We start from the raw sequence: 22033 nt of genomic DNA on the forward strand, positions 1-22033 counted from the left end.
CCCCGCTCCTGCCCCAGGCAGCCCCATACCCAGCACTCTGACCTCCCCCACTCCTGCCCCAGGCAGCCCCCCCCCCCCAGCACTGACACCTCCCCCGCTCCAGGCAGCTTCATACCCAGTACTGGGACCCCCGTTCCCCGCCGGGCACTGCACTGGGGGCGCGGCCGGGACTCACCGCGGCGCGGGACACGGAGTGAGAGGGAGGAGCGAGGCGCTGCCCGGGCCCGGCGGACTCTGGGGCCGGAGTCCCGCCCCGCGCTGCTCGGCTGGGCGCTTCCCCCTCGCGGGTGCCCGACGCTGCCTGAGCGAGCTGCTGCCCCGACGAGCCAGACGGTTTCGCAACCCCAGGCGCCTCCCCCGCTCCGGGCGCAGCGGCTCCCTCTGCAGCCGCCTGCGCCCCAGCCAGCGCGAGCTCCTAGGACACCGCTCGTCTGGCGCCTGAGCCCCCTTTCTCCCTGCCCCGGCCGCCCGGAGCCTGGCTGCGCGGGGGGCTTTCCCTCCACAGCGCCTGCTGAGCCGGGAGCCAGGCCCGCAGCCGGCGTTAAGGAAGGCGAGAGTTACACCTTCCAGCCACCCCCCACCCAGCCTGCAGCTGGGCCAAGCCCTAGCCCTGCTGACCCCTGCAAGCCCGTCTCCCCCCAGTGGATCTGGGCTGGAGAAGGCAGCCACACCCAGGGAGGGCCAGCTCACTTGAGAGCTGGAGCGGATGCAAACGCTGTTCACTTTTTTAAAGCTGTTTCTAAGCTTTTTCTAAGTATTCAGGCTTGTCTGGGTGGTGCCGCCGTACTAGGAGCATCCAGAAATGGGTGCTTTGGAAGAGCATTACTGCCCCCACAGTGCCCAAGAGCTAGAAAAACATGCCCACAGAAAATATGATTCAACTTCTGGCTTGTATAGTTGAACTTGCAGGAAGAAGGCTGACAGACTTTAGGGCAGGGCAGCCTGATACTGTTGTTTCTACAGTTATCTACAACTGCTGAAAGTGACGGCTTCCTGCGGTGGCCATGGGCCACACTTGGCTGGATACCACAAAAACAGAATCTTTAGGTATCAGCCTGCAAGCGCTCTTGTCCGTTCCCCCTCCACCCATACCCTTTAAAAACAAGCATAACAACTAAAGTTACACAAGCCTGAAGTGTAAAACGTTTACAATAAAGATTTCAAAAAAGTATTTTATTACACTTGGTTCACCCATTTCTTGAAATTATACCACAAAACCAGCAAGCCATTAGAGGCAGAACACTGTCCCGTGCTGGTAACTTCCTTAAGGGGGTGGGTTGCCTCCTAGCTTAACATTTTTAAAAGCATATTTTCTATGGAAGATATTTGTATTTTAAAATTCCTTTTTTTAAAACTGGCTTTTATGTGACCAGTATTCAGTGGTATGACATATTGGTTCACAGAGAGTGATTGCACAGCTAAAGGGTAAAGAATAGCCAATAATTAACTTTGAAAATAAAATGTTTACACCTCCCAAATAGAAATTTTTTTTGCTCTACAGAATATAGGTGCTGGAATTAGGGATGTGGGGGTGCCCCTACTTGAAGTGATTTCTATTATATACAGGGTTTCCAGTTTGGGTCAATGGCTCTCAGCATCCCCACTATACAAATTGTTCCAGCACTCCTTCTAAAGAAGTTAGATATGTAAAAATCCAAATCAGCATCAGCTTCATTTCCCACTTTGCATCCCAATTAATCTTATTTACTACATCAGGGGGAAAAAAATGGTTTTTAAACCTGGCTGGAGATCTGTGTGCACCGTAGCTAGGGACCCATAGCTTGATCCTAAAAACCTTAAGCTATATCTACACTGTCACTTTCAGTGCTAAAACTTTAGTCATTCAGGGGTGTGACAAAACACAGCCCAAGCAACAAAAGTTTTAATGCTGAAAAATGCCAGTATAAAACAGAACTTTATCGTTGGGAGCCCCACTCCTGGGCCCTGGCAATAAAACTACAGCCCTTGTTTGGGTTTTTTGACTACACTGCCCAAATCACAGCATTGCAGCAGCAGCAGCAGCACTGTAACCATAGGCAGTGTTACCAGCACTGTATGAGAACTGTAGAAAGTTAAGCTCAACTTTGCAAAGATTTACACATGCACTTAACTTTAAACATGGTACACACAGTTAACAATGTACACTGATCTTTGCAAGATCAGAGCCTTAAATTGCACATCAAATCCAATATCTTGTTGAATTAAAACATGACAAGTTCACCATTCTTTATCAAAGAAAGAAATTATTGCTAATCAGCATATGACAAGTTCACCATTCTTTATCAAAGAAATTATTGCTAATCAGCATATTAAGAAGAAAGATGCCTAAAAAATGCCTAAATCAAAATGAAAAATCCATACATTCCAAGACCAGAAAGGACCACTCAGATAACCTAATTTGATCACCTGTATAATATAAGCAATACAAATAAATCACAGGCAAGGAAGTGGAAATGGAAATATTTTGGGAAGAACTTTTCTACTGAGTTGTTGTTTCCTTCTCCGTAATAGCAGCTTCAATTTCTTCAAAGATTGACACTGGCCCTGCATAGTTGTTAGTCTCTATAGCTTCTAATTTCTTCTGATAGGCAGCTGGCAAGCCATTCTGTTTTGCACCCATGCAGATGACCTACAATTAAAAAAAAACCAAAACTTTTAACATCACTTTGTAATGAAAGAGTTAGATCACACCTTTACTTGTGTAAAAATAGTGCCACTTAAGATAATGGAACTAAAACAAAATGCACACCTTACCTTACCAGAAAAGGGAAGGCAGTAAAAAACACCAACTATGAAGACTTCTGAATATCTCACAAGTGCCAATATAATGAATCTGAAGCAGTTCACATATTGCTGTGCTGGATACTAGTACAAAACCCTAGGAGACTATTGTGTAAGCGCCTTAACATTATTTCAATTCATTTCTGCCTTCAAGATAGAGGATTTCAATCTTCAACCAGTCTCAGCATAAATCCTCCTTAGTGAGAAGTAACTAGAATGCTTTGGGCTATTAAAAAAATCCTGAGATGGTGCACCAACAGCTACCAAGTCTTTCTAATTTGATTGGACAGTAGTAAATATGACTCAGAACAACAGTAGCAAAGAAACTATTTAGATGTAGCATAAAGTAAGACGTTTCTCTGCTGATTCTTTTACTGATGCTTTCCTTCATCCACAATGAAATGAAAGTTTGTAATATATTTATGGGAAGCGAGAAAAAAAGATACAGGAAATTACTGGGGTAGAGTTTACAAAAATAAAAACTACTTATCCCGGGTATGGAGATACCACACACATATACATAGAGGCATTTAGTCACTGACACAGCCACATGACATGAACAGCCCCTACTTGTCTTCTTGAGAGCACTTTTACTTCTCTTACAGAATACAGTGTCTGAATTGATATGACTATAACGAAGAAAAGTCAAAGTAGGAATGAGCCAGTGATGATGCAATTGTGAAGGAGGGGAGCCAGAGTGAAAAGAGAACTGATAAAATACACACAAACACACACACAAAGGCTGTGTCTACACTGGCAAGATTTCGCGCAAAAGCGGCTGCCACGAGTATTTGTGCAAGAACACTGACGTTTTAATGTACGAAATCAGTGCTTCTTGCGCAAATACTCTGACGTTCCCGCTCAGGGATAAGCCCTCTTGTGCAAGTATTCTTGCGCAAGAGGCCAGTGTAGACAGGCAACGTTAATTTCTTGCGCAAGAAAGCCCGATGGCTAAAATGGCAAATCTTTTGCGCAAAAGCACATGCCAGTATAGACGCTCTCTTACGTAAATACTTTTAATGGAAAAACTTTTTCGTTAGAAGTATTTGCGCAAAATCATGCCAGTGTAGATGCAGCCTAAGTCAGTAAGTTACAATGCCCATAACAGTTTCAGTTTTGACATAAAAATGTCTAATTGTACATATTAGATTACACCGCATTAGATTACAGTGTATACAGTAAGATGACTATCTTGCAAAAGTTTACTTGTATGGGGTAATTTTGTTTGACAAATAAAAGATCAGTTTTTCCATACATGCAGTATGGCAAGGAGAGTCCCAGATTTTTTATATATATACACATTACCAACCTTTATGTTCATATTAGCATAGTTGTATTTCTTCACACAGCCCCAAAGATATGTCTGGGAGAAACATAAGAGGGAATGATGGTTGGCCAGCACATGAAGGACTCCTGGGGTAGTGTTTGTTCTTTAAACAAAAAAAGAAAGTCTGATTCTGCAAGTGGATCCATAAGGATGGATCCCTGGTTCAACAGGAGTAACATATGCATAAGCGTTGTAGAATCACGTCCAGTTAGTTGTTTTCAGTAGAAAGTCACTCTGGCAACTTGTTGATTTTCATCTGTAATTCTGATTAGCTAAACATTTCTAGACATGTAGTCACACTGGCTCTGGCTAGGACCTCAGATCTCACCAGCTAAGCAAGTCAGGCCTGTTTGGAACGTAGGCACACCTCCCAAAAGAGTCAGTGTGCTGCAGGGGTGCTGGTGACTCATATGGAACTCTTTCTTTCAAACCAGTACCACAGCAGAGAACACAGATCCATGTTCGTGTTGCGCTTCCCATCAGTACCCGGCCCAAGCCAGGGAAACTAATGATCCAACTGATGATCGTTCAGTAATGAATCCTGGTCACATGCCACTTGAGGCACACTGCACATATACTAAGACATTCTAGCCAGTGTCTCAGAACAACATTACAAGGCCTGTGATGTTGGAGAGGTCAAACCAAAAAACTAATTACTTGTAGTCATTAAAGATCCTAGGTCACCTTTTACAAGAGTGGAGATATTAATACCTACATCCTTGTCAGATTTCAGGTCAGAAAGTTAAGTTCTGTTCACTAAAATTTCCCCCGAGACTTCAGTTGAGTAGTGATCTGTTCCAACTACAGTAAAACTCAGATGGTCCAGCAGCTGATGGTCCGGCACTCCTGATGGTCCAGCACCATCAGGAAACCGGAAGTGCTCCAGGCAGCCGGACCATTGGAGCTGCTCTGCCCCCAGCTTCAGCTAAAACTGATCAGCAGCTGAATCGGGGAAGCTGGGGGCAGAGCAGCTGGAGTGCTGCTGGGTAGGTCCCATACCGCTGGCCCTCGGTGCTGCGGGACCAACCCGGCAGCACCCCAGCTGTCCCCGATTTAGCCGCTGCTGAAACTTACCAGCAGCTGACTACAGGAAGCCCGAGGGAGAGCTGCTCTGCCCCGGCTTCCTGAAGTCAGCCGCTGGTCAGTTTCAGCAGCAGCTGACTTGGGGACACCTGGGGCAGAGCAACTGGGGTGCTGCCAGGTTGGTCCCACAGCGCCAAGGTGCGGCGCTGCGGGGACCAACCCCGCAGTGCCCCAGCTGCTCTGTCCCAGGCGTCCGGATTCAGCTGCTGTTGAAACTGACCAGCAGCGGCTGAATCAGGGACGCCTGGGGCAGAGCCGGACTATCGGAAGGGGGGGCTATGAGGGGTCTGTCTCAGACCCCTCATAGCCCCCCCCTTCCGATAGTCCGGTATATCTGATAATCCGGCACCCCCTGGGTCCTAAAGGTGCCGGATTATCGGAAGTTTACTGTATTTTGTAAAGTGGCTGGGTGCTTGTGGGCAGCTGATGCCACCCCATAGGTAGTTGCACATGAGTTCAGGATGAAGCAATTTGTGGATGGGAGCAATTGCTTTACGTTCAATAGGTCAGATTTACGTTTTGTTTAGTTTCACTGAAGTCAGAATAACAATAGCGACATATTGGCTTAATACATTTGGAAAGAATTGAAATTCTATTTGAAGGAACTATACTATGTAGCAAATGCTATTGTAAGAGAGTATTTTAAATGGGAAGTAGTAATATAATATCCGCTTCAGTTCATGCTCTTTTTAGATGCCTACTTTTTTATACTGTGGTGATGGGAGATCACAGATGTAATCAGTCATCTGATAGCTTCGACAGGTCAACACTTTTCCCTCTTGCGTGCGAACGGAAACTTCTATTGGAACATAAAAACCATCTTCAACCCCTTCTTGCCTGTAAAAAATCAAAACATATACTTTCATTCTGAACCACCAATACAGTGGAGGAAATTATCCTATATCTGAAATAACATGTATTTGCATAGGTGAGTTTTAGCATGGAAATTGGCTTTTTGGCTGCAGTACTGAATAAAATCAATGTATTGCAGTCATTTTGATCACTGCTTGTATCTTGGAAAACTGAATTTAAAAAGTCAATACAACTAATGGCTAAGTTTTTAGATCCAGAACAAATACTGTAAAACCAAGTCTATCCCCGTAACCATGCAAGTTAACTACCAACACTACTTTTTGTGAATAAGTTAATGTCTGTTATATAAATAACATTTTATAATCCACAAAATTATCAGAATTAAAAGACAATGCCAGGATCATTAAGTTCTGTTCTGATAATGAAACAATTGTAACATTTTATCTTGCCCCTTTAATTAGTGTTAAATGGAGATAGTTCTAAAATGGGGAAACTCCCACAGTTCTCTGGGAAAGCACAGCCTTGTGAACAACCCAGCACACCCATTAACATGCCCAGACCTCATTGCATAGAATCTGTACAAAAGCAATGAGCTACGAGATTATATCTAGAACTGCCATAACTAGTTTCTTTCAAAAGAAAGATTTGCCCAGGGGCAGGAGGGGGATAGTAGATTAAAAAAAAAAGAGAAGCTAATTAAATTTTTAGCACTATTACAAATGTACTAAGTAAATTGGCAGCAGTAATGGGTGAACGTAGTTGAAATGTCATGAGACCAGGGACAGAATTTAGATAGAATCATTAACTTCTTAGCTAAATATGGCAGGTAAAAATGTGACCACTTAGAACGCCTTGTCTAGGTTTTAACCAGAATCATTACAGAGGTATCTAAGAAACTGACAAGTTATATTTTAAAATGAAAGCATTTAATCACTTTCACAACTGATTTACCATACTAGAAGAGCATGGCCCACGCTGGCTCGATATAAGCATACCCATATGCCTACATGGAACCAGCAGCAGAATTGCAGCCTACAAATAAACAGTATATGAACTTCAGAAACAGATTTCTAGGTCATAGCTGGGGGAAGAAAGAGGAGAGGCCAACAGTGTTTCTTGTTGGGATTTAAACAAAAGTTTGAGTGTCAGGTCAAACTAAAACTTCAAGAAATGTAAATTTTATTCTAAGACCAAACCTCCAAAACTTATGATTAAGAGAAGTGTCTGCAAGAAGTTGAATAGTACCAAGGAAAACAAAGACACAAAGATTCCTCTCCCTTGCTTGCAATCCAAGCACTGTACTATTTGGCTAGTAAATGAGGAACTAAAATTGAAATTGGCTACATGTTATCCAAAAAACAGAACCCAACAAAGACTACTTTCATTGTCCTTGCTGAGGAAAAGTGAACATACACAGTAGGGATGTTAGCATGTAGTTATTTACGTGATTAATCGATAAGTCCAGGCTCATCGGTTAATCCTAACGACTACATGCACACCCTTTACTACTTGTATATCAGAGGTAGCAAAGGTGGGAGCTGGCACTCAGGATAGCCAATTTTTAAGCTTGCTGCCCCCATGTCCCAGCTCCTGAGAAGCCACCTGCGCCCCTTTCCTCATCCCACACTACTGCCTCTGATAGAAAGGCAGCAGCACAGAGTGTGAGGGGGGCAGGTAGGAGCCAGTATATATGGGAAGCTGGCTTTCAAGCTGGCTCTCTGAGTGTACCGACTCCCACAGAGCGCACACCCCTTTGCTGCTGCTTCTGTAACAGAGGCAGCAGCAGCAGGAGGACAGAGGGAGCAGGTGGGAGCTGGCTCCCCCAGAGCACCAGCTCTCGCCTGCCCCTCTGCGTGTAAATGTGAGAAATTCAACAGTTACAAGTTTACAAAAATAAACATTTGCCAATAATGTTTAATAATCCAACATAAAGAAAGTTAGTCATAGTTAAAAATAGATTATGTCACAATAAGCAGACAGTTACGAATGTGTGCAATTAAATTAAACGCAAACAGTCCCATTGACTTCAGCAGGACTATTTGATCTGTGTATTTAACATTTAAGGCTTTGTCTACACTAGAACCAGAGGTGAAAGTAAGGGGGTGCTGCCTACTGCACAGCTCCAGCAAGAACTGACTGAGCTGCAGCAAAAACCAGCAGAGACCCGGGTGGCGATAGGCCAGTACCTGTAAGAAATTTACATTACTTTCACCCGAGTAGAACTTTTGTAACTCAAGGGTGTGAAAAAACCCACAGATGACCTTACAGCAGCATAACTGTAGTGATACGGCTGTGCCATTGTAAGATCCATAGTGTACACGTAACGTAAGCCTTTGCAGGATTGGAGCCATAGTCCTCACAAGGACACTGCCACGTTATCAGAACAAAAGCCAATTTAAGTATTTTAACAGGTAAAAAGCTGGTAATTACTTTATTTCTAGAGGGCAAGGTGTGCAGAAAGAGAAAAAATGTCTATTAACAGACACAAAATGCCAATTTTTAACATCCGATAAAAACGTTTTCTGCTCCATCACTTTTCACTTCATGGTTACTCCATCATAATTATACCCCATCACTAGGAAGATGGGGGAGATAAAACCTGACTATCCAATGAAAAGATTAGCACTAGATTTTCTTTAATTTAAATCATGTTTTCCTTATAGGTCATAAAGAAGCAAAAAGGAGGACAAATCCAGTTTCTTTCCTCTATCAGATCATCTATAGGACATATTAGTAACTTGTCAGGGCACCGAGTCAGCAATACAAATGCTCTTCCTGTAACATTTCTGTTGAGTTCGAGCAGTCAAGTCTCCAGAGCTGCCAAGCAGGTACTTTCACTAGAATTAAAACTGATTTTAAAAAAATAAGAGCAAGTGATTTAAGATCCCACAATACAAATTGGGGAGAGGAATAGTTCAGTGGTTTGAGCATTGGCCTACTAAACCCAGGGGGTGAGCTCAATCCTTGAGGGAGCCATTTAGGAATCGCAGGCAAATCTGTCAGGGATGGTAGTTGGTCCTGCTGTGAGGGTAGGGGACTGGACTTAATGACCTCTCAAGGTCCCTTCCAGATCTATGAAATAGTATATCTCCATATATTATATTTATTAAATTACAAGAATTTACCAATCAACCTATTCTTTCCTGATAGTGTTGGTCAGGGTACAATCTTCCCTCAGACAGAAACAATTAATGGCTCTTTAGGTGTGTGCCATATGTTAGGTTTCAGGAAAGCATGACAACAGTTAAGATGCTGTAGAAAAGAGAGAGAAGTCACTAGTAGGATCAGCATTGTGAGGAGAAAGGGGCAGAAAAGAACTGGGATAGGAATGCTTCCCAGTGAGAAGTACACACGGTAACTTACTGCTCCGATTTAATCTAATTCCAGTGTCTCCAAACTAAACTTTTTAACATTAATTTTATTCCTCAACTCCTGAAAGTGTTCACAATGGGCCTGATTGTGTGAGGTGATGAAGTCAATGGCAGCTGAGAGCATTCTTCCCCTTGCAGATTTAGACTCATTACACACCCTTAATGTGCAAGCTGAAATTTCAGTTTTATAGACAAGACCATTAAAAGCTGTAACAAACAAGAAGTACAGAGCTCTGGCCAAAGTTTCCAACAGTGCCTAAAGCTATGCTCCTATATCCTTATTAGGGCGCCCGCAAAAGAGTGGGATGATTTTCTGAGGCTTTTGTTATATACTGCCTCAATGCTCTCCAGCACACATACAGGCAGATAAACAATTTGAAAAGTGGCAGAGCTAAGTTGTCACTGAACAGGGGCAGGACAGGTTTGTATTAGGAAGGATAATTACATCAATTCACAGTTCCCATGCTCATCATTTTAGAGATCTGAATGGCACCGCCACAAGAGTTTCTTAGTCTGCTCCCTAGTTATTTCATAATTTGGACTAACCTCAAAGCAAACATTTCAAAAATCTGTGGCAAGCATAGGAAATTGCTGTATTAGTGGCTCTTCCAAGAGCTCCCTTCGCTAGCATCGAAGAGCTGGTTCTCAACTGTGCAGCCTAGCTCATCTTCCTCCAGCTGGAACCCAAGATCTAAGCATGGTGCTCATATCTGTCTACTGATGTAGGAATCCCAATGTCAAAGTCAGTATCATCTCCGCTCCGCTGCAGGACAAAACAGATAACGGGGCTGCGAAGGCAGAAAACCTTGCTCAAAGAACTTTCATAATTAGTAAATATGGAAAGAAAGTGTGACAATTTTTTAAAGTCAGTTCAACAGTTCAGAATCTCCTCCAGGTATTAAAGACCTTCTTTAAAGTTCTTTTGCTTTTCAAAAGTTAAAACAGATTATCAACTTCCAAAACTGAGTTAAGTTTGTTTTAGAATCCGATGCTTTCTCCCTGATCCAAAACAAACTCACCACTTGGATTACTGAAAAATAACCATTGCATTTGGCTTGCTTAAAATGATAAGACATTAAAATTATAAATCACCTACTTATCCAGAGAATTTAAATGGCTAGTGTTCATTTTCCACACTACTCCCCACACTTCGTCTCCAGGGCTTTGAACAATGGTAGCTACACCTCCATGCCAGTAAGAAGTTGCTTTGCCTTGATGATGGCCAAAAATGAGTTTAAAATCCTGCAAATTAAACCAATGCAAATGATCAATTTCCACTTAACCTCAGTGATTTGGGTTTTCTTAACAAAGCACTAGTTTAAGCTGTCTACAAGAAAAGCCAGAATAACCACAAGGAAGTTACTTTTCCTTCATTAACAATGTGATCCAGCTCTCTCTGTGTTTAATTGGATGTTTTCTACAGACTTCAGTAGGAGGTCTGGAAGAAGGAAGAAAGCTATGGTAGGTTCATTTGTAATGGAACTGCACTGTGAAATATGTTCCCAGATCTGGATATATCTCTATTTTTAGGCCAAACAACAGAATTGCTAGAAAATGAGATTGGCAAGGAAAGAGCAAGAACCTCATCTCAATACAATAGATGCATTCTAAATGAAATACAATGATAGCAAGGGGATGTCAGTAACTTTTTGAAGTTCAAATCCCATTTCTGAAATGATTTTCTGCTGCCCTTCAGATGTTTAGAAGGGTTTTTTTTCCAGCGGGGGGAGGAGTGGGGCTGAGAGCCACAGCATCACACCTGTTAGGGCCCAGTACTCCTCCTTGTCCCCTTCTTCTCTGTGTACATGCATGCTTTTCTGTGTCAGCTGCTTAATTCTTTTTCTGGTGCTGCTGTTAATCATGAAAGCTTCTTGAAGTGCATAAGGAAGAGTAAGTCTGAGTGGTGCCAAACAGGGCATGTGAGAAGTCCTCATGCTAGCATATGAGAAAAGAAAGGAACTGAAACTGACCAAAAAAATTGAGTAACAGAAAGTACTATCAAACGCACAAAGCAAGTGGGAAAAAAGTTTCTAAGCTTTTCAGTTAGAATATTTTTTGGGTGTTACTTCTGAGAATAGAAGATGAGTGACTTCTAAGGGATATTTTCATCAGTTTTTTTTAACCCACTGTAGGAACAAAATTGAGATACTTCACACACCTCCTATTCTCACAAATAGCACCCAAGTTTACCATAAAGTTTCCTATAAAATTAAATACAGGAAACTTTTCCTCATTTTTTTTTTCAGTTTTACTTCGTGCTCTGGACAGCATTCAGCACACTGGGTCTACATCTAGACTGCAGGCTTCTTGTGCAAGAAACTTTTGTCAGAAGAGATCTTCCGCAAAAGCTACTTGCGCAAGAGCGCGTCCACACTGCAAAAGCGCATTGAAAAAGCAATGCACTTTTGTGAAAGAGAGCGTCCAAACTGCCTGGATGCTCTCTCGCAAGTAAGCAGTGATTGCTATGGACAGAATGGCCAGCAGGGCACCTGTGCTTTTCCCCCTCTTCCCTCTTCTTGCGCAAAAAAACCCTTTTCTCCATTTATACATGCCTTCTTGCACAAAAAGGCATTCTTCCTCATAGAATGAGGATTACCAATTGCACAAAAACCCCTCTGATCTTTCGATTTACTTGCGCAAAAACGCACTTGAGGTGTGGACACTCTGGGAATTTTTGCGGAAAAACAACTGTAGTGTAGACCTAGTCTGTGTGATGAATCACTTGTCAGCCAGTTTGCAGCTTGCATGGGCCCTATTCAAGACCAAGCAACCTTCTTTAAACTACATTTAAGCTCCTCCCCTCCTTTTTTTAAACTGACTATATTTCAAACTGAAGTTCCTTTACAGTGTCCTTACTTAAGGATTTTAAATTCTGAAGTGAGCCAACTCTTAAAATATGTTTTCAATCTCTGAAATATTTTTGAAATTGGGAGGGCTAAAAAAGTCGAGTCTGCACTTTGGAGACTCTTGTCTAATTTTCAATAAACCTTGAGGATGCAACAGATGGTTTTGCAAGATATGCCCCCTATACTAGAGGATGCAATTAAAACCTCCAAAAAGGAACTTCTCAAAGAGCTCTCTAAAATAAAAACATTATATACGCTCATCCTCAGCCATTCCATGAGTTGCTACAAAGTGCTTTAAGAGTGTAAGGGTCACCAGACTCTTGTATATTACTCAAGACTCTAGGCTAGATCCTGCAAATTCAAGCATGAGTATCTGTATGCATGCCAGTAGCCCTACTGAAGTCAAAGGCAAAAAGTAAGATGCAGGTAAGTGTTTGCAGAATAGGGCTCTCTTTCCCTTAAAGAGGATGCCTTTCGGGTTATGTACAGAGCCCAGCACATTAAGGATACTTTAATAAATTATTTTTTGATAATGTCTTAAGATTTTCCTGTTTTAAGACCACTGTGGTCCTGACTCTGCAAAGTACTCAGCACCTCTAGTGCCTATTGGAATTAAGAGCAATAAAGTCCCTGGGCACTACTGGGCTCATACCCTTAATTTTTTTCTTTGTCCCTCTCCTAAATGTTGATCCAATTTTAGCTGAATTATCCTTCATGTATTTCCTCGTGCGCATTTACTATAATCACTAATTCCCATCCCCCAGTCACCCCTCACATTCAGATTGTAATTTTTACACCCTCCCTTGCTTCTTTGTCAAAGTTAACACTCCTGTTCAGTCCCCTTAACCTTTTATTCCAAAGCTGATTTTACTCTCTACCCGTACCCAGTTTCACAGTACGCAAATTACGTCTGAAGTCAACTATTATCCAAATAGTGCCTTTTCATTCTGAAATCTCAGTTCTTTTTTAAACACAGTATAACTGAATCAGTACAGAGCAATTGACCAAACCCAGTTTGTGTTCTTAGCCCACTGTACATCTAGGACACAGGTCTTTTCAAAACCACCAGAAATTGAGAGCCAGATCATAACATTGCTGCACAGTATATTTACTCCATAACCCAAAAAACGATAAAGCAAGCTGAAGATTGGATTTAGGCAAAAAGCCTTCACACAACTTTTTGTGTGTGCATGCTAGATCAGGCCTCGTATGCAGGGGAGTGTGAAGGGTGCAAACATCACTCCGCCCAATGGTCCTACATGGTCCCCCATGAGGCTGATTCCAGCTGAGCTGGAGAAGCCTGGGATGGTGCGTTGCCTCAGCCTCCCTCCCCAATACTCTGACCAGCAGGAAAAAGACAGAAGTGCACCACTTCTCCCCCTCTCCCAGGACCGAGATAATGGGGCAGGGGGAAGGGGAGGGGGAGCAATGCAGCGAGGGAGTGAGCTATGTCTGATGGGCCACTGTTCACTGGGGGAAACTCAGGCAGATTTCACAGTGCTCCGTCCAAAGCAGAGTAGCTCTGCAGCCAAAACAAGGCTGGGCCTCAATGGCACTATCTAGTCCTTTTTGTGTGTGTGTGTGTGGAAACCACGTGAACAACACGAATTGTAATAAACATCCAAAAGTTAAAACACAGTTAACGCCATAAAATAATTATTCTATTGACTACAACAAACCTATATTTTAAAGTTAGGTGATTATTACTTCAACTCAACCATCAAGCAGGAATGAATGGTTAAACTTAAGAGAAAAAATGTGATGCATGATCTTGAAAAGTCACAAAGAAAATACAAATCAGTACAGGTGGCACATTAAAGATATTTGGAAGGAAGAGCCACCCTGTATGACATTAAGATTTTCATTCGTGTCCACTAATTTTGAGTACCTCCATTCTTGGGTTCTCCACTTATAGTCTTAGATGCCTTAAGTTAAGTACTTCAAATTTATTCCCCTCCTTTGGTCTTACCACAAAAAAGCCACACAAATGACCACAACTGGCAGCCTCCAGTCAAGGGAGGTCCAAGAGTAGCAGAATGACATTTCTATGTTTATGTCATACCAAGACGGCTGTGTAGCAGCATTTTTGTGTGGAATTTACACCTGCATTGTTTCCACCAGTATTAAGTTGGCTCAAACCAGTGATTTTAGTCCTACTGTTCATGAAAATCACACATATCTTTAAAAAATAACACTAACAAGAAAATTCTTCTGCACAAACCACTCATTCTGATAAAAAAAAAAACACATTCATTTATGCTGTCACATGCTCATTTTTCCCAATTACATTTTTCTGGTTTGCCATGTAATTTAATTATTCTTAATACAGTGTAATGACTCCAAAGCCTTTCTACTAGTTAATGCAGGTTGTGTGTGTGAAGGGTGTGAACACCCCCCCACCCCATAACCTCTGGGGTCTTCCAGTGCAGGAGCAGCACGCTGCCGGAGCCTCCCTCCCCCAAGCTCCCTCCCCCATGCTGCAGCTGGCCAGGGACATCCCTGTATACCTCATTCCACAAGGATTAAGGGACATTTCGGAATAGCTGTTTATTTTGAAAATTACAAAATAAGTTATTTTAAAATTAATTTAAAAGAAGTTATACAATTTGCGTAGCTCAAATTGCGTAGCTTATTTCAAGCTAAGGGTGCAGTGTAGACGTACCCTTACTGAGCATTACCCTCTCTCTGGAGAAGGAGAGGCTTGCAGCCATCTATTTATCGCTAAGAAATTGAGTTGTCCCAGTTTCCTTTCAGCAACCAGTTTGTCCAGGAAGAAACTTCAGAGGACGTCGTTCCAGCCTCAGTGGAGATTGTTGAAACAAGTGGTAAGTCGACAAACTCACTGGTCCCCTAGGAAAGGGAGGATGGCTCTGTGCATCTAGAAGGGGAGGGGCCTTAGGCAGAAGGGGCGGGGCTAGCGCAGCCAGTCCTCAGTGCTCCAACCTCAGTCCCCTCCCCCAGCGCCATCGAGAGCATGCCATTTAGGACTCTGCAGTGCACTGCATGGGACTCTGGTGGTAATTTAAAGGGCCTGGGGCTCCAGCTGCTGCTGTAGTAGTGCCAGCCAAGAGCCCCAAACCCCTTTTAATCGCCCAGCCCCAGGGAAATTGCCCTTTTTGCCCACCCCATCGGCAGTCTTGGTAAGCAGCATCACTTTGAGTAGTAAGCCCTTCAAAGAATACCATACAGATTACAATACTGAGGCATAAGAAAAATGAGAAATTAGTAACTTCTTAGCCTAGAATAAAAATTTCTTGATTATGAGAGCTCATCTAGCTTTAATGAAAAATTTGATCTAATAAGCACTTTCAGATTTCTCACTTATACAAAATTAATGGAGATTGTCTATCTCCTAGAACTGGAAAGAACCTTGAAGGGTCAAGTCCAGTCCCCTGCCTTCACAGCAGGACCAAGAACCATCCCTGACAAACTTTTGCCCCCATTTCACTAAATGGCCTCCACAAGGATTGAACTCACAACCCTGGGTTTAGCAGGCCGATACTCAAACCACTGAGCTATTCCTCTTTATTCTAGCATGAGAAGTCCTCTTAATTCAGCTGAACTCTTACCAGTTTCAACAGAAGTTCTCTCTCATGAAGAAATTTCCTTATGTAGCAAAATATTTTTCCAAGAAGTTCTCTGACATCTTCATTGCATTACATTTTAAGCAGATCTAAGCTATCAAACAGCATAAAACGTCAGCACAGTTTTCCTCATAGTTTTAACCAAGGTAAAAAATTTGATCTGCTAACACTGGTTGTTTTAAAAAATAAAAGGACTGGATACAACTCTTAACCAGTCAATTGGATTTTAGCATTTTAGTCATGCACCCTCCATTATTTCAGAGACTCATTTGTAGATCTTCACCAATACTGATTTCAGTCTGCCTCCCTGGAGGATAACCTACAGGTTGAGCATATAAGGGTGCCTGGGGGGGGGGCTCTAAATACTCAGAACTCTGCCAGTTTACATGATCAAGAGTATTCTCAATCCAGGTAGCCTATGAAACAGTATAGCGAAGGCATCACTAACATTACACAAGTCTTGTTCAGACATGAACTTAGAGCTTCACAAAGCATCCCTCAAAATTCTATAGGGCTTCAAAATTGTTAGTGAAATATAACATTTACGCTTACATAGCAGCTATGTCTCCTCCCCAGATTCCTGAAATCATAATTAAAAACACAGATTAAGAATACATTCCTTTGGTATATGCAAAAGAAAAGGGGAAAGAAAGGAGAATACCAGTTTCCATCTCACTCATAGACACAGACCTGCAAAATGGCTATGAAACAGAAAACGGCAGATGGATTTTTAAGCCGGATCCTCTCCTGCAACAGGTTACTGCCATAAGCAAAATACAGGAAACTGTCCTCCACAATACCGACTACCAAATTGTCACATGACTGGGTACAAGCACGGCTCATGGGATTCTCCATCTAGTACACACAAAATAATAAGAAAGCAAGTATTAAAGGAAATCACAACAGTGTTTGTGGAGGAATTCTACTTATACCCTCCTCATGCCCCCTGGCCTTGTGACTTCTGTGCTTCCTTCACCATCTTTCTTGAAGCAGCTGCACCCACATTTATTCTTCCCCTTTACTCCTGTTTTTTTTCTTGGTGGCTGCTCCCCCGGCTTATAAACAGATACCCTATACTGTGAGAAATTGGTATCTGTAGCATAGACACAGGAACTAGAGGTGCACTAGGGATGTAAAATTCCATTTAATCAGTTAACCGGTTAAACGTTATGTTTTACCAGTTAATTTCTTAAACAGGGGCAGGCCCCAGCCTGTGTCATGCTGCTCTGGCCAGGCTCGCCATGGATGGGAGCTGCTCCGGCTAGGTGCAGCCCTTGTCTACAGCAGATCGCTCTGGATTGGAACAGTCCCATGCCCACATCAGGCAGGGGGCTTCTCCAGCCCCCGCCAGTTAACCATAACCAGAAAGCATCATTCAGCAAGCATGATGCTTACCAGTTATCTGGTTAGCCATTCACATCTCCACGGTACAAAGGGTGCTGCAGCACCTGCTGTTTTCACATGGGGTGCCAGCTGCCAATGGCCCCACACCTGGAGCTCTGCACCTGACTTCATGCCTGTCTGGGGCTCTTCTCCCTATGGAGAAAGGACCCATGGATACCCAGGGTCCTGGATACAGGACCCATGTCAGGGGCTCTGCTTCCAGCCCCACACACAGAGTCCCAGATACAGGACCTGCACACAGGGCTCTGCGCCTGGGGCTCTATGGTTAGGCAGCACCGTGGCTGCACTCCCAGCCCCAAGCTCCCGCTAGTCCCCTTCCTTGAGTCTCCTACATCCCCATGCCCTCTGCCCTGACTCCTGCACCACCCCCACTCTCTGCCCTGACCTCACCCTGCCTTGACTCCGTCAGCCTCCAAGTTCTCCGCAGTTCCCCAACCCTTGCCCTAACTCCTGTGCTCTCCATAACTTCACCCCCATCCCTGAGCTCCCCCACACCCACACACTCCCAGCTCCCTGCCCTGAGCCACCCACACTCCATCCCACACTTACATTTTACAGGTATTGTCCTATCATAATCCTTCGAGCCACCTGCCCTGAGGAACCTCCGGGGGGGATTGTGACAGCATAGTACTGATAAGAAATTCAAGTTACTTTTTCTTTGCTCTACTTCCCAGCCTACACACGGGCGGGCTCCAGGACTCAGGCAAGGGCTCTGTTCCCACCAGCTGCTGTGGTCCTAGCCTCGTTAGCTCCCTTCACCCAATCCACATCCCTCAGCCACAGCCCAGTGCTGGCCCTACCTTTGGAGGGGACCCCCGACGAGCTAAGGGAGGGTGCGAAGTAAAAAGCACCCCCGCTCTAAAAACTGTTCCAGCGCCACCGATCTGCAGGGACCTGCCAGCGCGGACTTTTTACACCCCCCTACAGAGCAGAAGCCGGCCCCAGGCTGCTTTCCCGCTCGGGCAGGCGACCCGCGCCCTGCAGCCACGGTGAGTGGCGCTAGGCCCGGGGCTCCCCGCACCAGCGGCCTGGCAGAGCGCTGCAGGCGGGCAGCAAGGCCCCGCTGCGGCCGCACAGCTGCAAGCCCGGCGCGGCCCCCGCCTCGTCCAGCGCGCGCAGCCCGGGGACCCCGCCTCACCTCCCCAGCCAGGCGGGCGCCGCGCGGCTGCTACTGCAGCAGGGACCCGCCGATCCCGCAGAGACTCTAGCCAGCCGGCAGCCTCGCAACAGCGCTCCCTTCCCATTGGCCGAGCGCCGCGTGCCGCCGCCTCTGATTGGCCAGCGCCTAGGAAATCCCCCCCCCCCAGAGGCTACCTAAGCAGTTTGGGGAGACCCGCTGGCTGATTGGAGCGGCACAGAATGACGTCAGGAGGATGATCCGCCCCCTGCCTCTCTGACCCTGGAGGCTGCAGGCTCGACCTAGGCCACTAGGTGGCGGAAGCGCCGGCAGGAAAGGGCGTTTGATGCAAGGAGCAGCGCTGAGAAGCTGCAGTGACGCTGCGAAGGGCAGCAGACCCCCAGCACTGAGCCTGGCTAGCTAGTGATACCCCTCTGGGGCTTTCCAGCTTACAAAAGAGGAGAGTGAGGGGGATTATACTATGAAATCATGTCAGATTTGGCAAACGTTATTTACTTGTTCCCGTAACATAAGAACTAGGCATCGCTACATGAAATTAATAAGTAGCAGTTTTAAAACAAATACAACAAAGTATTTCCTCACAGAGCGGCCAGTCAGCCTGTGGAGCTCCTTGCCAGAGGATGTTGTGAAGATCAGGACTTTAACAGGGTACAAAAAAGAACTAGCTACACACATGGAGGCTAGGTCCATCAATCCTAATTAGCCAGGATAGGTAGGAATGGTGTCCCTAGCCTCTGTTTATCAGAGGAATAGCTCAGTGGTTTGAGTATTCACCTGCTAAACCCAGCATGATAAGCTCGATCCTAGAGGGTGCCATTTAGGGATCTGGGGCAAATCTGTCAGGGATCATGCTTGGTCCTGCTACGAGGACTGGAGTCGATGGCCTCTCAAGGTCCCTTTCAGTTCTATGAGATAGATACATTGGAAGTGGGTGATGGGAGAGATCACTTGATGATTATCTGTTCTGTTTCTTACTTCTGGGCACCTGGCATTGACCACTGTCAGAGGACAGGATACTGGGTTAGATAGACCTTTAGTCTGACCCAGTATGGCCATTCTTACGAAAAGGAATGGCTCCTAGGCCTGTGAGCCACTGCAGTGTTAATTCCCAATCACTGCTCCAGAGAGATCTTGGCATGACCATGGATAGTTCTCTGAAAATTTCAGCTCAATGTGCGGCAGTGGCCGAAAGGTAAAGGCATTGTTAGGAAAGGGACTGAAAATAAGGTAGAAAAAAAGCATAATGCCACTGTACAAATCAATTATATGCCTACTCTTTGAATACTGTGTCCCGTTCTGATCACCTCTCAGTTCAATAACAATCACCAGATAAGATACAGATAAGAGCATGGAATGGCTTCAGTACAGGGAGAGACTAAAAAGATTAGGGCTTAGAAAAGGGACAATCAAAGGGGGATGGTGGGATAAGAGAAAAGTCTATATAATTAGAAGCAGTGTGGGAAAAGTGGATAAGTGTTATTTACATTTTCCCATAATAGAAAACCCAGGGATCATCTACTGAAATTAACAGGATGCACATTGAATATTCAAGTACGGGTAATATTTTTCCACAAACAAACAACTGAGCTATGGAACTCATTGCCATGGGATGTTATGGTGGTCAAAAAAGAACTAGATTAAGTTACTGAAGCTATGTCGGTCAATGGCTGTTAGCCAAGATGATCAGTGCTGTAATGTAACCTCATGTCTAGGGCAACCTTAAAGCTCTGCCAAAGTCTGGAGGGGAGGATGGATGGGTCTCTCTAAAATTGCTCTGTTCTGTATACTCCCCCGGAAGCTCTGGTGCTACTGGCCTGGGGGGGGGGGGGGGTTAAATATCAGTTAATTGAATAGTCTAGTAACCTCATGAATTCTTATCGGTTAGTCAACTATTCTATAGTCCCTGGGGGGTGGGGCTGGCAGCCAGTGTACTCCGGTCTCACTCCTGAGGAGCCCTCTGCCACTCTGTATCAGAGGCAGTAGCGCAAGGTGCCGGGTGGGAGCTGGTCCATGAGAGGAGCCAGTTTAAAAATCAGTTCCCCACACAGACTGGCTGCCTGCCACCCTGTGTTGCTGCCTCTGACAAAAAGGCAGCAACACAGGGTGACATCAGCCCCTATCTAAGGTGGGGTCAGAGCTCCCAGACCTGGCGTGAGCCGGAACTGAGCCAGGCTGCCTGCTTGCCCAACTCCTAATACACTTTAAATGCAGACCAACAGCAGGGGTAGGTCCCAGACCCAACGCAAACCAGGACTGAGCCGGGCTGTTGGCCAGCCTGCTAAAAAATTTACTGGCAAGTGGGGCGGGGAGAGGAAATGCGTGTAATCTATAGCATTGACCTATAAGCTTTTGGGTATCGGTTAATCAGTTAATCACTACACTATTATAATCCCTATATTGGCCAATGTTGTAGACAAGATATGGGGCTAGAAAGTTGGACCATTGGTTGGTCCAACCATATGGTTGGTCTTATGTTCATAAAGTACAGAAAGTAGTAGAAAGTTGTAGACAAGATATGGGGCTAGAAAGTTGGACCATTGGTTGGTCCAACCATATGGTTGGTCTTATGTTCATAAAGTACAGAAAGTTATTGGCACAGCATGGAATCTGGCATTGTTTCTGCCTGCAATTTTCAGAATATTTTTGGAGAAGGATAATTGTTTACAGGTAAACCAAGAGACCATTTTGTACCCATTGCTATTTATCCAAGTTATAAGTGTGGAGTCAGATGAATGATTCACATCTGGATCTTTGGTTTTCAGTGGCAAAAAAAAGTCTCAGAGGTGTAGTCCTGTAGCACCTTTGAAAATAACAAATATATATATATAGAGAGAGAGAGAAAGAGAGAAAGAGAGAGAGAAAGAGAGAGAGAGAGTATCATGAGCTTTCATGGAAAAAATGCACTCTTTCAGATGAAATGATCTTCTCATCTGAAGAAGTGGGTTTTGCTCATGAAGGCTTGTGATTTTATATATATGTATGTGCCACAGGACTACTAATTTTTAAAGTGGCAAAAAAATTATTTAGTACTGTTTTAAAGAGTGATTGAAGTGAAACCTGCTTGAGGGAATAAGATGTCCAGTGGGCAGCTCTACTTTCGATGACACTGCTTTAGACCATTTCCAAGGTTTTCAGTAAACTTTTGATCGGCCTCTATTAAGCACAATTAAACAATCAATTTTTGATGGTCCCTGAGGTGATCCATTAAGAAAGGATTTGTTTTTGTATAAAGGCACTCTAGGGCATGTTTTATTTAGGGTATTAATATTCTTGAGTGTAAGCAGAAAGCTGACTGTAGGAGCATATTAATGACAGATCATAACCTAGTTCATTATTTGTCAATATTCGATTACTAAGCAAAGCTTTTTATTCCTTCAACAGAATTAATTTTTCATAAGATAACACATTAATAGATTTTGTTAAATGGTATGTCTGCCAAGTACCACTGAGGACTATAAGGGTATGTCTAGACTGCGTTGCTATTTCAGGATACTGGAAGTACCCTAAAATAGCAGCACCGCATCTTTAAATGCTCCTGCTATTTTCCAAAATAGTGGGTGTGCTATTCCAGCATCCCTGTAACCCTCAGACGAGGGTTAGGGGATTTGTCAGAATTCTGCCTTATTTTGAAATGTGCTGTGTACACCGTGCAAAATTTCAAAATAAGCTCTTTCAACCTAGACTTA

At 44.1% G+C, this 22033-nt stretch overlaps 2 protein-coding genes and 1 long non-coding RNA gene across 8 annotated transcripts in view; 1 reads left to right on the top strand and 2 right to left on the bottom strand.

The window, feature by feature from the left end:
• The window catches only part of NOD1 (nucleotide binding oligomerization domain containing 1), a 42369-nt gene extending 41368 nt beyond the window's left edge, over nt 1-1001 (bottom strand). For 2 of the 3 annotated variants that reach the window (XM_075921950.2, XM_075921947.2), the window contains exon 1: nt 176-1001. The gene's annotated coding sequence lies outside the window, so the exon portion shown is untranslated. Of the gene's footprint in view, nt 1-115 lie in introns of all 3 variants that reach the window. The other variant, XM_075921948.2, reaches the window with a different exon arrangement.
• The window catches only part of LOC106732194 (uncharacterized), a 30267-nt gene extending 15141 nt beyond the window's left edge, over nt 1-15126 (top strand). Inside the window, exon 4 of the long non-coding RNA XR_001368456.4 lies at nt 14976-15126. This is a non-coding gene — a long non-coding RNA (uncharacterized LOC106732194). The remainder of the gene's footprint in view (nt 1-14975) is intronic.
• GGCT (gamma-glutamylcyclotransferase) lies at nt 1139-18489 on the bottom strand. Of its 4 annotated transcripts, none has more exons than XM_075921951.2 (5): nt 18348-18489; nt 16496-16660; nt 10472-10617; nt 5893-6028; nt 1139-2629 (listed from the first exon to the last, which is right to left on the bottom strand). In XM_075921951.2, exons 2-5 carry the CDS (start codon nt 16658-16660, stop codon nt 2480-2482), a joined length of 597 nt encoding a protein of 198 aa, XP_075778066.1. In that variant the 5' UTR covers nt 18348-18489; the 3' UTR covers nt 1139-2479. The 4 variants fall into 4 exon arrangements, with proteins under 4 accessions (XP_075778066.1, XP_006125636.2, XP_075778067.1 ...); XM_006125574.5 differs by lacking the exon at nt 18348-18489 and adding an exon at nt 18010-18323; XM_075921952.2 differs by lacking the exon at nt 18348-18489 and adding an exon at nt 17759-17836.
• Between the last annotated feature and the right edge of the window lie 3544 nt (nt 18490-22033).

The sequence above is a fragment of the Pelodiscus sinensis genome, chromosome 2 (assembly GCF_052426305.1).
Source record: "Pelodiscus sinensis isolate ZL-2025 chromosome 2, ASM5242630v1, whole genome shotgun sequence".
Taxonomy (NCBI): Eukaryota; Metazoa; Chordata; order Testudines; family Trionychidae; genus Pelodiscus; species Pelodiscus sinensis.